The 13,630-nt window shown below is 40.2% G+C and overlaps 1 protein-coding gene across 1 annotated transcript in view; it reads right to left on the reverse strand.

The window, feature by feature from the left end:
- The window catches only part of LOC125462661 (S-adenosylhomocysteine hydrolase-like protein 1), a 102,842-nt gene that overhangs the window by 41,301 nt on the left and 47,911 nt on the right, over nucleotides 1–13,630 (reverse strand). The window contains 3 exon segments of the mRNA XM_059653213.1: nucleotides 6,169–6,271; nucleotides 7,974–8,074; nucleotides 11,214–11,357. Of these exon segments, the coding sequence (XP_059509196.1) occupies nucleotides 6,169–6,271; nucleotides 7,974–8,074; nucleotides 11,214–11,357 (348 nt within the window).

Below are 13,630 nucleotides of genomic sequence, written 5' to 3' on the forward strand. Positions count from 1 at the left end.
TTTACTAAATTGATAAAGAGTTCTGGTAAAACAACTCCAAAAACAGGGGTTGAATTTGATTTGAAATGTTAACTCTATTGACAATATCTATGCAGCCGGCAATGCGCTGTATTTCTCCAGCACTGTTTTAAAATACAGCACAATTCTTTGCTTTTAAAACATAAAATAGATATACTGTAAATGGGGAGATTGTCAAATTAGAAATCAACTGTACTTTAAGAATTCATTTGATTAGACAGTTAAAAGTTATCTGCAGCGCCATTTGATCTTGATATTCTAGAATACTGACCCTTCTTTTCTTCCTGAGACCTTCAACAGTCACCTCAAATAGACAGGACCCTACATTCACTCATGCAGCACTTCAAAAGTATCACACTCTATCAACCTAGTTAAAATACTTAATTTGGCTCAAACCCACAGCCAAATGCTTGCTTGGCTAGTTTGGTGTGTTACGGTCAACAGACATAAACAGTTACACACTACTACACACACAGACAAGATATTTAAAATAAATTAAGACTTACTTGTCATAACATTGGGTTCATGACAAAATAAAACATTTTCAATTGTAAAAAGCTTAATACCTTTTAAAAAAAAACATGCAAAATGAAGGAACAGGTCGTGCCTAATAACAAACGTCCAGCAGTTTGAAGAATCCTTGGGGGAAAATTTTCCTTGTCATGGAAATAGAAAATTGCTGTTTTCAATCACCTTAAAGACCCATTAGTAAAATTATGTATCTTTATTAAGCATGCTTGCAAGTGAAATATTGAAATAGTTTCATTATGTTTTATTTAACAGAAAAGGAAAAATGAGAAGTCTATCACCTTCATTAAAAGGATTTCAGTCCAATAGAACTAACTTATTTATAAGGCAATATATCATCTACTAAAAACATTTGACTAGCTGCCCATTTAAAATTATGCATATACAAATCATGCAGCTGGTCATGCTCATAATTTCAATGCATCCATGTACATATAATCCTGCCCACTCGTTTTTATTTTTTAAAGTGAATAATTTCTGTTTACACAGAACTTTTTCTAAAGAATACTCCCAAAATTTCAGCATTCCCCGTTCCAGTGACAAAATGCAATGGAGTGGCTTTTTAATTCTCTTTTTCTGCCTCTTAAAAGAATAAACAGCAGAATCTGAACCCCAGATCAGGTCGACTGCTTAAAGTTGCAGTTTGTTGCTTTGCAAAGAAACTAGAGTCTCCAAAGCGAGATGCAATGAGTGCCAAAGAAATGCCACTGCTACATGACAGCTCATCAAGGCTCTGGAAACATACCCAGGGTGCACATAGAAATCACCTAGCTAAGCTGTCCCATGTAGAGTTCCTTCAGAATCAGAGCTCATAAAATGACCATTGAGATAGTCATAATTCTGAGTAAGTTGATATCGCATATAAAATACTTGTAAAGTCATCTATATAAACTGAACACCAGTCTCAAACAAGCAAGTTGCCAACTTTCATCAGTGTATGATACATTAAACAAACTTTGGATTAGTAATATGACTGCTAAATATTTAAATACTTTAAATGCCACAAGTTTCTGATTGACATTGATAAATTTGCACACAGAAGTTTTGCTTTATTCCTTTTTGAAGGAATGTGAGAAGAATGGTACGCTGTCAACTTTTTCACAGCATATGAAGTGGTGCTGGTGAAACTGCAATTTCTAGTTGCACGCATCAGCTTTTACATTGACCTCAAAGGGTGTGGGAGCATCTGGTATCTGTACATCTTCTGGCAATCCAAGATAAATTTGCCTGCCTCATGAAGGCCAGCTACTGATGCGTTCGAGATTTTTTTCTTAAAAAAAATAGATCCTTCACTCACCAGTCTTAGGAGTTTCAACAAATGCCCCATATAGAAAATTATAAGTAAATTTGGTTCTCAGCCACAGCAGTTGGCTACCAAACCAGTATGCACATCCCTCACACCCCGCCCCCGCCACAACCGCCCCAAGAGGATCCCCCTCGTTCTCACACACCACCCTACCAACCTCCGGATACAACGCATCATCCTCCGACACTTCCGCCATTTACAATCCGACCCCACCACCCAAGACATTTTTCCATCCCCTCCCCTGTCTGCTTTCCGGAGAGACCACTCTCTCCGTGACTCCCTTGTCCGCTCCACACTGCCCTCCAACCCCACCACACCCGGCACCTTCCCCTGCAACCGCAGGAAATGCTACACTTGTCCCCACACCTCCTCCCTCACCCCTATCGCAGGCCCCAAGATGACATTCCCCATTAAGCAGAGGTTCACCTGCACATCTGCCAATGTGGTATACTGCATCCATTGTACCCGGTGCGGCTTCCTCTACATTGGGGAAACCAAGCGGAGGCTTGGGGACCGCTTTGCAGAACACCTCCGCTCAGTTCGCAACAAACAACTGCACCTCCCAGTCGCAAACCATTTCCACTCCCCCTCCCATTCTCTAGATGACATGTCCATCATGGGCCTCCTGCACTGCCACAATGATGCCACCCGAAGGTTGCAGGAACAGCAACTCATATTCCACCTGGGAACCCTGCAGCCTAATGGTATCAATGTGGACTTCACCAGTTTCAAAATCTCCCCTTCCCCTACTGCATCCCATAACCAGCCTAGTTCGTCCCCTCCCCCCACTGCACCACACAACCAGCCCAGCTCTTCCCCCCCACCCACTGCATCCCAAAACCAGTCCAACCTGTCTCTGCCTCCCTAACCGGTTCTTCCTCTCACCCATCCCTTCTTCCCACCCCAAGCCGCACCCCCAGCTACCTACTAACCTCATCCCACCTCCTTGACCTGTCCGTCTTCCCTGGACTGACCTATCCCGTCCCTACCTCCCCACCTACACTCTCTCCACCTATCTTCTTTACTCTCCATCTTCGGTCCGCCTCCCCCTCTCTCCCTATTTATTCCAGCTCCCTCTCCCCATCCCCCTCTCTGATGAAGGGTCTAGGCCCGAAACGTCAGCTTTTGTGCTCCCGAGATGCTGCTTGGCCTGCTGTGTTCATCCAGCCTCACATTTGATTATCTTGGAATTCTCCAGCATCTGCAGTTCCCATTATCTCTGCTCAGAGAGGACAGTATTTTCTCAAGTTAAACCTAAAAAATATGTATTTCTACTAATCAGTCCATCATTTCTCTACTACTTTCTCGCAGGCCTTATGAACAATTGTCAACTTCTTTAAAAGGACAAGAGTGGGATGTGCTAAGGGTGAATGGGGTCACGTCAGCCTTCAATTTTTTTCCTTAAGCTGGCTTTATGCTAATGTACAAATGGAGCTAAACACTCTGAAGCTTACTGCAGATAAGAGAATCATATTTACACTACGTTAGGGGGACTTATAGTTTGTCCCAAGGGATGCATTTGTTGCAGGTATCACTATCATGTCCCAGTGTAAACGATCAGTAACCTGACACAGCATTCATACACAAAAACTTAAACATTACATCTAAAAAGTGGGCACAGACAAACCATTAAAGTGGCTAGAACACCACTGCCGAAACCCAAGACATGGGATTAGACTGTGTTTCCAAGTCCGTGTATCAGTGTAGGATACACAATCGACTTTTGTGTAAGTTAGGCACCCTCAGCGGGAAGTGTTTGTGCAGGCCATACAGCAACTGCAGTTAAAAGAACACATTTCCATTGAAATGGATAGAAATTGTTGGTAAACATTCATACAACACAACGATAGCTACAACTGTTTTTGTCTTCTCTCACTGAAGCATTTCACTGCAACCCAAAGGGGGGGGGGGGGCGAGAAGAAGGGGCGAGAAGAAGGGGCGAGAGAGAAAGAAAGGGCAAGGAAGAGAGAAAGGGGAGGGGGAGGGCAAGAGGTCTGGCTTTACCGCTCTTAAAACAAGGCTTTTCACCGTTTTCGGTACATGTAACAATAAAAAAAAACCAAACCAACCAGCCATACCCAAGTGCCTTCGTACCATGCATTTCCCCAACCAGCAAACAACTTTCATTTAGTTTTCATCGACTCTAATTTTGCTAGGACTCTATGTCAAACTTAAACGCAATCTTGATGTCAACAGCAGTCAGTCAGTCTCATCTTACCTACAGAAATCATTTCTTATCTATTTTGTTTTGTCCAAGGCCATAAGGTGGTTAGGAGTTGTGGCTCTGGTGGAACTCAAACTGGGCATCGGCAAGTGGGACTTAATGGGGGAGAAATTGGAGGAATACGGATTTCTGAGAGTTGACTATCTAGGGGAGATTTCAAAGAATGTGGAGGGGTGAAGGCATAGAGGAATTTAAAACAAGGGTAGGAAGCTGGAAAATCAAGGCAGTACAGAACAAGGAGTTAACTGAAGTCAGTGAGCATAAACTGATTGGCAAAGAGACTTTACTCACCTTTGGAAGCGCTCACAGTATTTTGGGAAAGCTCAACCTCACATCAGAATGTTTTATTTTGACAGATTACTGATAAAATTAGCTTTATTTAATTACCACATTATGTAAGCTCACTATGGCTTACTTTAAAATGGACAGATGGGAGTGGGAGTAGGATGGAGGTAGAGGCAGGAGAAGAAAGAACGACTAGAGGTTGTTATTTTCCACATTACTCAAAGCTGTTTTATTTACCACCCCACACTCAAGCAGCTAAAGATATTTTTTAAATATACACAGTCTTGCAAACCTTTGACTTATGATCGAGAGGTCACTACCTGGTTCAAGATCATCAGTGCACTAGGCAGGACAATGCATGGACTCTGTATAACCTTTGCATGAGTGCTCCAGAACTAAAATAAAATTAAACAGCCTATTGAAAAGCAAATATTGCAGCAAATCCAAACATACTCTGTGCAACTGCAAGCTTTCACATTTTGACACAGAACTTGAAACAATACAATCCTAAACCTCACCTTTAATGTTTATTGCTCGATATGCTGATCAAGCAGAGCCTGGTTAGTCGTCAGTTGTCACCAAACTGCAAACACAAAGGCTTTCGCTAAGTCTGTTTTGCGCAAGAGACTATCAACATATTCCATTTCTACTGTATGTTGAAGGGCTTTGCTTTGAACTCTGATAACAATAATTTGCTACTTGATCTGGAAACCTGTATAATGTCATAATTCCAGCAGTGAGGGCTGATTAGCTCAAATTAACCAGATGGCAATCTGATTCAGAACACCACCAATGGCATGCATTCAATTCTTAATCTGGTTGAGGTGGATTTAGGACCTGCCTCCTCCTCAACTTGATAGTGGAAAGCAATAGGAAACCACCACAGAGAAAGAACCTCCAGGAAAGTGACACAGAATAAAGCATCAGACAAGCCAAGGCCCTGTCTTTGGGTAAATTATTCCTGGAATGCAATCCCAGCAGGACACTGGGATATAACTCTGTGCTTGATCCCTGCCCACCTCCAGTTAAGTTCCCTAGACTTTTGAAAAAAAGGTGGGTGCATCTTGTTCTATTTCAGATACTGGAGGATGTAAACAGAGTCTAACGTTTACATACATAAGCTTTTGTTCACAGAGACACATTACATAAATGTACCTCCTGACCAGAGAACCACTGTTTCAGTCTGCTCCAATCTGGAGGAACACAATCAAACCCCAGTTATTGTCCATCACCTGAATGTAAGTAAATACACAACTGACAGAATTAATAATCCCTTCATATAAAGCAACAGAAATTTTGGAGATTGCTTAATGTCAAAGCCTGCAAGTTATCAAATGTGATACTGAGTTTACCAATACGTAGGGTATTTTAAAAATAAATCAGCTCCATTAATGGAGCAGCATGTCTACGAATAGGTTAGCTACACAAACCAAGACAATGCTTTCAAACCCCAGTCTGTTCCACTCACTGATCCGAGTAAGGACAAAAGTTCAGGAGTTAAAATTAGCCTCAGTTCCCCTAATAAAAGGAGGAAAATGTTTGAGCAAGAAAGCACTGCTGGAATAAAGAGTTCAGGTCTGGCGAAAACTGCCCCATAAATAGTCATTCATACTTAGATAAAGTACAGGTGGCAATCAGCACCTACACCTCAGTATTCAGAGCCAACACCTTCAGAGAAAATGGAGAGCACAAAACTGACAAGGTAAATGCTTTCCTTTGGCCAGCAGTCAAAAGGCAAACAGCAGGTCAGTAGCAAAGTAGAAACACAAAAGCACAAACTTAGCACACAAGTGAAGTATGAACATACCAGCTTCAGCAAGTGCAGCTGCAACCTCATTCTGTGTGGAGTAAATATTACAGGCTGCCCAACGACACTGTGCTCCAAGGGCTCCCAGGGTCTCTATAAGGACCTGCATCAAGCACATAAAGAGGGTACACCTTGAAGTCATGGAAAAAAAGCTACATAAATGGAAACCTTTCTTTTAGAAGCACACAATTAAAACTAGATACATCATTACAATTAAATATAATGCAGATGCTATTACTTAGTAAAATCCAATAATCAATACAGCAAACAAAGTGCATTGATAGGACATTAAGAGCATGGCACTGGCTTAATGGGAGGACAGAATCTTTAAAATGAGTACGAAATAAACAGTTTCTATTAGGAACCTAATCGTTACACATTATCAACACTAGCCAACAATTCTGCAATTAAACAGCAGCACCTATAGAGATGCAAATAAAACTGGCCTTGGACCTTTGCTCTCTCGGTTCTTAATGCTATTGGCTGGTCTTTATTGGATAATGGCCTTAGAACTAGCTGCCACCATTTAATACATTAACAGAGTCACACAAACTACTTTTATTCTGGATTCATAGTAGGATGATTTACTGAATCTAGTTAGCTTATTTATGGGGTTAATGCTGACCAGGCAAGAGCCAAGCAATTACAGCCAGGGCACCCCTCTGAAGCCAACATAAAAATCTGCATTGCTAGTTACGTTTCAAAATAACTGGAGAGTTAGACTGATCACATCAGTGAAACTTACTTAAAAGATACAATTCCCACACATGCACATGATCAAAGATAGCACCTTTTCAATGTAGCTGTAAGATTCACTCCACGTTTTGAAATCAGTTTTCTACTTGTATAAGATAATTTGAGCCTTTTTTGTCGATATATTTCTGCTCTTGTACCTGTGCTTTTCATAACTTAGGTACAAATATCTTACTAAGAACTGATCTCCTGACAGCAAATAACTACAAAACAGAGATATCAGTTCTGAGGACGGATCACTCCACCCAGGAGGCTAATTGATCTCTCTCCACAGATGCTGCCAGACCTGCTGAGCTTTTCCAACAGTTTCTGGCTTTGTTTCTGATTTAGAACGGTGACTGCTGTATCTTTAAATATATCTTCCTGACTCAAAAATTACTAAACTCTTTAAAAGAAGAAACAAGGATCTTTCATGTTGATAAAAAACACATTTGCTGGTATTGGTCTTCTGAAATGAACCTGTTTTAGCTCTTTGTTTCTCCAAGTTGTAAAAGCTCAACCTAGTAAATAGAACATAGAACATTACAGCACAGTACAGGCCCTTCGGCCTTCAATGTTGTGCCGACCTGTCATACCAATCTGAAGCCCATCTAACCTACACTATTCCATGTACGTCCATATGCTTGTCCAATGACGACTTAAATGTACTTAAAGTTGGAAATACTTCAGCAATTGTCTCAACAGTAGTTTGCCATTTGTATCAAGTCACAATTTGTTAGAAATGCTGCTTTAACCCACCACTAGAGTTTCTAGCTCTTAAAAAGAACTTTCAGAAAAGTGAAAACCAAAAGCCCATTTACCTCAAACTTTAGAACTCAAATTCCCAAATAATCACAACATACTAGAAATCTTCATTATTTAGCCTTGACACTTGTACAGCTAGTCAATTTCACTTCCTATCAGTCAATGGTGATCCCTGAGGCTGTACAATTTCTGTTTTTCTAAGCAATGGCTTTCTGCGCCAGATAATTTGGGAAGCCAGAAATAAGTTTATGACGTCTGACCAGTTTAATCCACTGACAGCTATCCAGGCTACCGCACCAATTACTCACCGCAGTTTGAGCAGTAATGTGAGTGCAGCCCACAATTTTGGCTCCAGCCAGTGGTTTTTCACCCTGTGCTCGTTTTCGTAGTGCCACAAGAGCTGACATTTCTGGAAGGAAAAATTAGCAATTATCAAATAACCAAACATAACAAGTTGAAAGAAGATAATTTGCTAAGTATACGGTTTATTTAAAAAGATTTTTAAAAAAAAACTATTGTCCAATGCATTGGTGCACATTAACATCATTACAAAACATGTTGCAGAATCATCTGTAGGCAAAAACCAGGGAGATCAACAAAAAAAACTGCAGAAAATGAGCTGACTTGCAGAACAGTGCTGGGGAGGTAGAAAAATTGAAATTTCATCCAACAAGCCTCGCAATGTCTGATTGTCACTGTATTTTATTTCAGCCATCAACTACTGCAATACTGATAATTTTAGGGTTCTAATTATTTGGTTTGAGTTACAACGACCCTGCTTTTGAGTGGGTTTTTTTTTGTACATTGTTAAAGTGTGAGCGGCTGACCAGACACCTAACCCTACAAAAGCAAATGCTGCTTCATTTCCCCTACCTTTGGTGTTTCAGTTGTTAATATTCACAGTGAATTACCCAAAACACCTCAGAAAACCAAACAAATGGACTCCTCACAAGATCAATCAGATGCTGCTGCTGAGGGGGAAAATGGAAGATAAGACTGATACTTCCTCCACCACTACCCCATCCTTGCCTCTTCTCTGCATCCCCAGGGTAGTATTCTGGTACCTGTGTGCACCTCACTGTCACAGAGCTAGTGCAGACAGGTAACAGCCAATGAATGACAATTATATCTATATGGTTCCTTGGTATAAGCGCATCGGATTTAATTTTTTTTTGGGGGGGGGGGCGGTGCGGTCAGCAATAAAACCAAAATCATTCAAGAACAGTTCCAGGAATGAGAATCTTCCATTATGAGGATAAATTTTTAAAAACTGGTAATATTCTCTTTGGAGGCTAAGTGAAGCTACGATGCAGCTTTCAAAATCTGCTGGATAGAGGTATGGAGTGGCAAGTAGTTACGTTATGGAATGCTCTGCCTGGAAATGTGGTAGATGCAGGTTCAACTGAGGCATTCAAGGTATTAGATGATTATTTGGATGGACATGCTATCCAGAAATATGGGGAGAAGGCAGGCGATCAGGAGGCAATACAGCCAAAAGGCCTTCCTTCAGTGCCGTAACAATTGTGATTCTGCATGCTAAATCTAGATTGTCAAACAAGTAGGTCTTATTAATCAGTGCATCAGTTTATACCCCTTGGCTAAAATAACAGTATCTCTGAAAATGCAGTACTGCATTCAGCATTGCACTAACCTATCAGCTTAGATTATATAAAACACATACGTGAGGATCAACCTCATGATATTTAAATCCAATGGCTAAACTACTGAAAGCAACTTACAGGAATTTGATCCTGAAAATAATCTTAGTAAAATGAAGAAATAAAAAAAGTTTAACATTCTAACACAAACTCAATGCAATGGTGAGATCCTGTGAGAAAGGAATAGCTTTTTGAAGCATGAAATGAATAAGCCTTTTAAAGTCATACAGTGACCAGCAAGTGCATTGATATCTTTCATGTGAAATACTGCTTAGATATAAAAAGGCAGAGAGTCCCAGACTCTGCAGTTTCAGCAGCATACAAAGTTCTTTGGACTAGTATTTATGGGGTCATCCCTGTTACTAAAATGTATAAGTTAATTTTCAATTACCTTCACCTTCCTAGATGGAATTACTTATGAAGCATGGTGTTAAAAATACTCCACAGGTCAGCTTCTAATTATTTAACCTTACGTTAAACACAGATTCACACCAACTTTGATGAAAACACATACTACCTCTTTCTCAGGTCTAATTTAAGACATCTGTGGTCTGTTAGGAAACGTCAGACCACAGATGTCTTAAATTAGACCCGAGAAAGAGGTAGTATGTGTTTTCATCAAAGTTGGTGTGAATCTGTGTTTAACGTAAGGTTAAATAATTAGAAGCTGACCTGTGGAGTATTTTTAACACCATGCTTCATAAGTAATTCCATCTAGGAAGGTGAAGGTAATTGAAAATTAACTTTTACATTTTAGTAACAGGGATGACCCCATAAATACTAGTCCAAAGAACTTTGTATGCTGCTGAAACTGCAGAGTCTGGGACTCTCTGCCTTTTTATATCTAAGCAGTATTTCACAAGAAAGATATCAATGCACTTGCTGGTCACTGTACGACTTTAAAAGGCTTATTCATTTCATGCCAGCACAGCTGAACCAACTACGCAAAACAGCAAAAAAAACTGTACCCAAGACGCAATGTGCCTTTTTAAAGCATTAATGCTTTGAGTGCGCAAAATTTTCCACAAACCAATTAATTCTAGCATAGAAACAGACTAAACAGAGGGGTGGAAATTTAGCATTTTTTCTTCACAGTCTGAAATCAGTTAGCACTAATAGTGGTACACTGCACAACTTTAGAGACTTTGTCACTACAAGCCTTACCAGCTCCAAAGGCATGTAATAAATTTTCCAACCAAGTCGATTAGAAAAATATCCAGAACTCGTCGCACTCAAATTTATGAGATCTTCACTAACTAACATCCCTGTGTATTCCTTCTCAGTACTGCAATGTCACTGATTTCAACTGAAATTTTGCAATGTATGACATGCCAGAAAGTCAACAGCAATAACTGTCATTACAAGCAAGTATAAACACTGGGGTCACTAGCCAAAGTGGACAAACTAAAAGATGCTACCACGAGACGGGCATACTACAGGGTCTCAACCTTTTTCAGTACATCGCCCGATAGGGAAAATACTCCATTTCATTTGTGATTTGAACAACACCTCTCAAATTTATACAGATTAGTAACAAGGTGGAAGCTACGATCGAATACACGTGTTGGTTCTGCAAAGACCAAGAAATTGGGTGCAGTGCAAGACCAGACGGAATTTACCAGTCAAGTTCAACTCATCAGCCATTATGTACTTAATTGCAATAATGTCCTGCATCTCACAAAGATGAGAGGTCTGTTGAAGGACCAAGAAGGGACAGAGTACGAGGAAGAAATCAGTAAAAATATTTAATATTATAGTGCAGTGTATCCGATTACTTACTGCCAAATAACTTCAAGAAACCTCTATAACTAATTCAGTTTATATTTCAAGATACGATTTCTGAAAGGATAAGCTACTGGTGCACCCAGTATAGTCGCTGCCCTAACGTACCTTGCTCAGCAATTTCAATCTCCCTGCGTCCAAACTCTGCCTGCTTGATGTTCTTCACACAAAAGTCACTACTGTTCTTCGAATTGGTTTGCTGCTTGTCTCTTGGGGAGGTCTCATCGTCAGAACTGTCCGTATAGGATGCAGCTAAACAGAAAAAGACAATGTGCAAATAATAATGTTAAAAATTGTAAATGGCTCAGCAGTAAAAGAATACAAAGGCAGTAGAAACGGGAGATCAAGGAACCATTGCTCAAAATACATGCCACAAATTTTGCAGGCAAATATTGTGTTGTTGAGAATTATAGATAACATGCTCAAAACAATGCCAAAGCATGTAAAGAGTTTGGTTAAGGTTAAATCTCTGCCATTTTGTGGGATTGGGAAAGGATGCAGAAAGAATATATCCATAATAATCTACAAAAAAAAAATCATTCTACTGACTCATTAAATACTTGGACATTCTAATCCTCTCTTTTGGAGGAATGCAACAGACCCAGGGACAGAAGCAAGGGCAATAGGTGAAATGTTTTCATCCAGATCTCTCTTTCCTCATAATAGAATTGTTGAGAACAAATCCTGCCACCAAGCAGTGCACCCCATAACAATTTGGATCTCACTGGTGATCGTCCCATCAGGAAGTGCCAAGTGTAACTAGGTTACGTGAAAAAGGAGACAGAAAGCGGAGATAAATGATTGTACTCTCTACATGATCAGGACAACAGCCATAGAAACCAGGATGTCTGCCAGGAAAACATTAGGAGACTGAGGGAGCTGTAAACTTGTGCTTTTACTGAATGGTTCCTAAAATTTTAGAAACTATCTTGCCCAAGATTACAGACCAACGCATAATAGACAGAGCACCAGTGCAACAGTACAAAAATGTTTTGAGGAAGGGTCACCAGACTTGAAGCATTAAATCTGATTTTTTTCTTCAGAGATACTACCAGGCCTGCCGAGCTTTTCCAGCAACTTTGTTTTTGTTTCTGATTTACAGCATCCGCAGTTCTGTTTTAATTTAGGACAATGTGACAACGTATAATAGAAAATGGAAACATAAAAAACTGTCTTAAAAAGATCAAAAAGGGATGGGAGACAAACAAGTGGGGAAAAAGAAAAACATGGAAAAAAGGACAACGAAAGAGAAAGGAACAACAGAAAGAATAACGAAGAAAAGCCAAATATCTTCTATTTGACCGGATTTAGCAGAGATCAGGAAGAGAAATTAGGTCATTTTTCATTACATTATATCTGACAGTTTAACACAAGTGGAGCTGCTTATGTCAATAATAAATAACTGCTTTTCAAAGTGCAGTGATTTTTGTGTTGCTCTGCTGAATTAAATAAATTTGTTTACAGTCAGCAGAATGTCTCCATAGTCAAGAACCACCTCACAGGTTACTCAACTGAGTTTCATGGTAAAGTGCACCTGTTTAAAATGCTGAACGTAGCAGATGACGAACTAAGAGATATGGAGCAATAGTTTACAGCATAAAAAATTTAGCAAGACTTGCTATAATTGAAGCAACCAATTGGAACTGGAAATGCAAATCAATAGGTCTAATAGCCATGTCAGGACATCGTACTACCTCGGCATTTCACAATTTCTCTAATTCAGTCCTTGTGGTTCAATATTCAAAGGATGACTAAAACCAATAAAGATTTTTCCAAGCTTAAAAGTTCCTAGGTTTTCTGACATTACACAAAAACATTACTTGTAAAATTTTTTTATTCTTCAAAAAATAATTTGCAAGTCAATAACTGGGTATTAGATTTAATGAAGCGAAAGGGATCTCAACCATTGGTTACAGAGTTTATATGAGCCCCATATCACCTCTCTACAGGAACACCTCTGGTACATCACTTTACTGGACAATAGTGTTCCTTCCCTGGCATCTAAGAAGCCAGAGAGTGAAAACCTTGTCTACCAGGAGCTGTCAACCAGAGTCCAGTGGCTCATGTTAGCAGCAGTGTCAGAGTGATGGCTGCTGCCAGTGCAATTGGTACCCAAGTCTCAAACTAGCGACCCAATCTCGGGCCACAGGGGAGTGATGATGGGCTGGGGGTTGCAACGGGAGCAGGGGTTTCATTAGTAAGGATAGAGATGTTGCATACAGCAGACACCTTTCTGATGCCAAATCCTCCAGTCAGGCAACTATTGCCTCAATGAGAGGCCTTTCACTCTGGAAACCCACAAACAGCCTCAGGCAAGTTTGCTCATTATCTTCCTTCATTTAAACTGCCCGCCTGCCTTTTGGAGAACTCCAGTGACAGTCAGAATGAGACTACCCCAAAGAGGGATCAATTGTCTACTTAAAAAGGTCTAAACCATTGTCAGGCCAAGAATGGGTCTAAGCACCTTCCAGCCGAGAACTAGCTGAGAGCAAAAGGAACAGATCCTGCCTTACTCGATTAAACAT

Source organism: Stegostoma tigrinum, chromosome 21 (assembly GCF_030684315.1).
Source record: "Stegostoma tigrinum isolate sSteTig4 chromosome 21, sSteTig4.hap1, whole genome shotgun sequence".
NCBI lineage: Eukaryota > Metazoa > Chordata > Chondrichthyes > Orectolobiformes > Stegostomatidae > Stegostoma > Stegostoma tigrinum.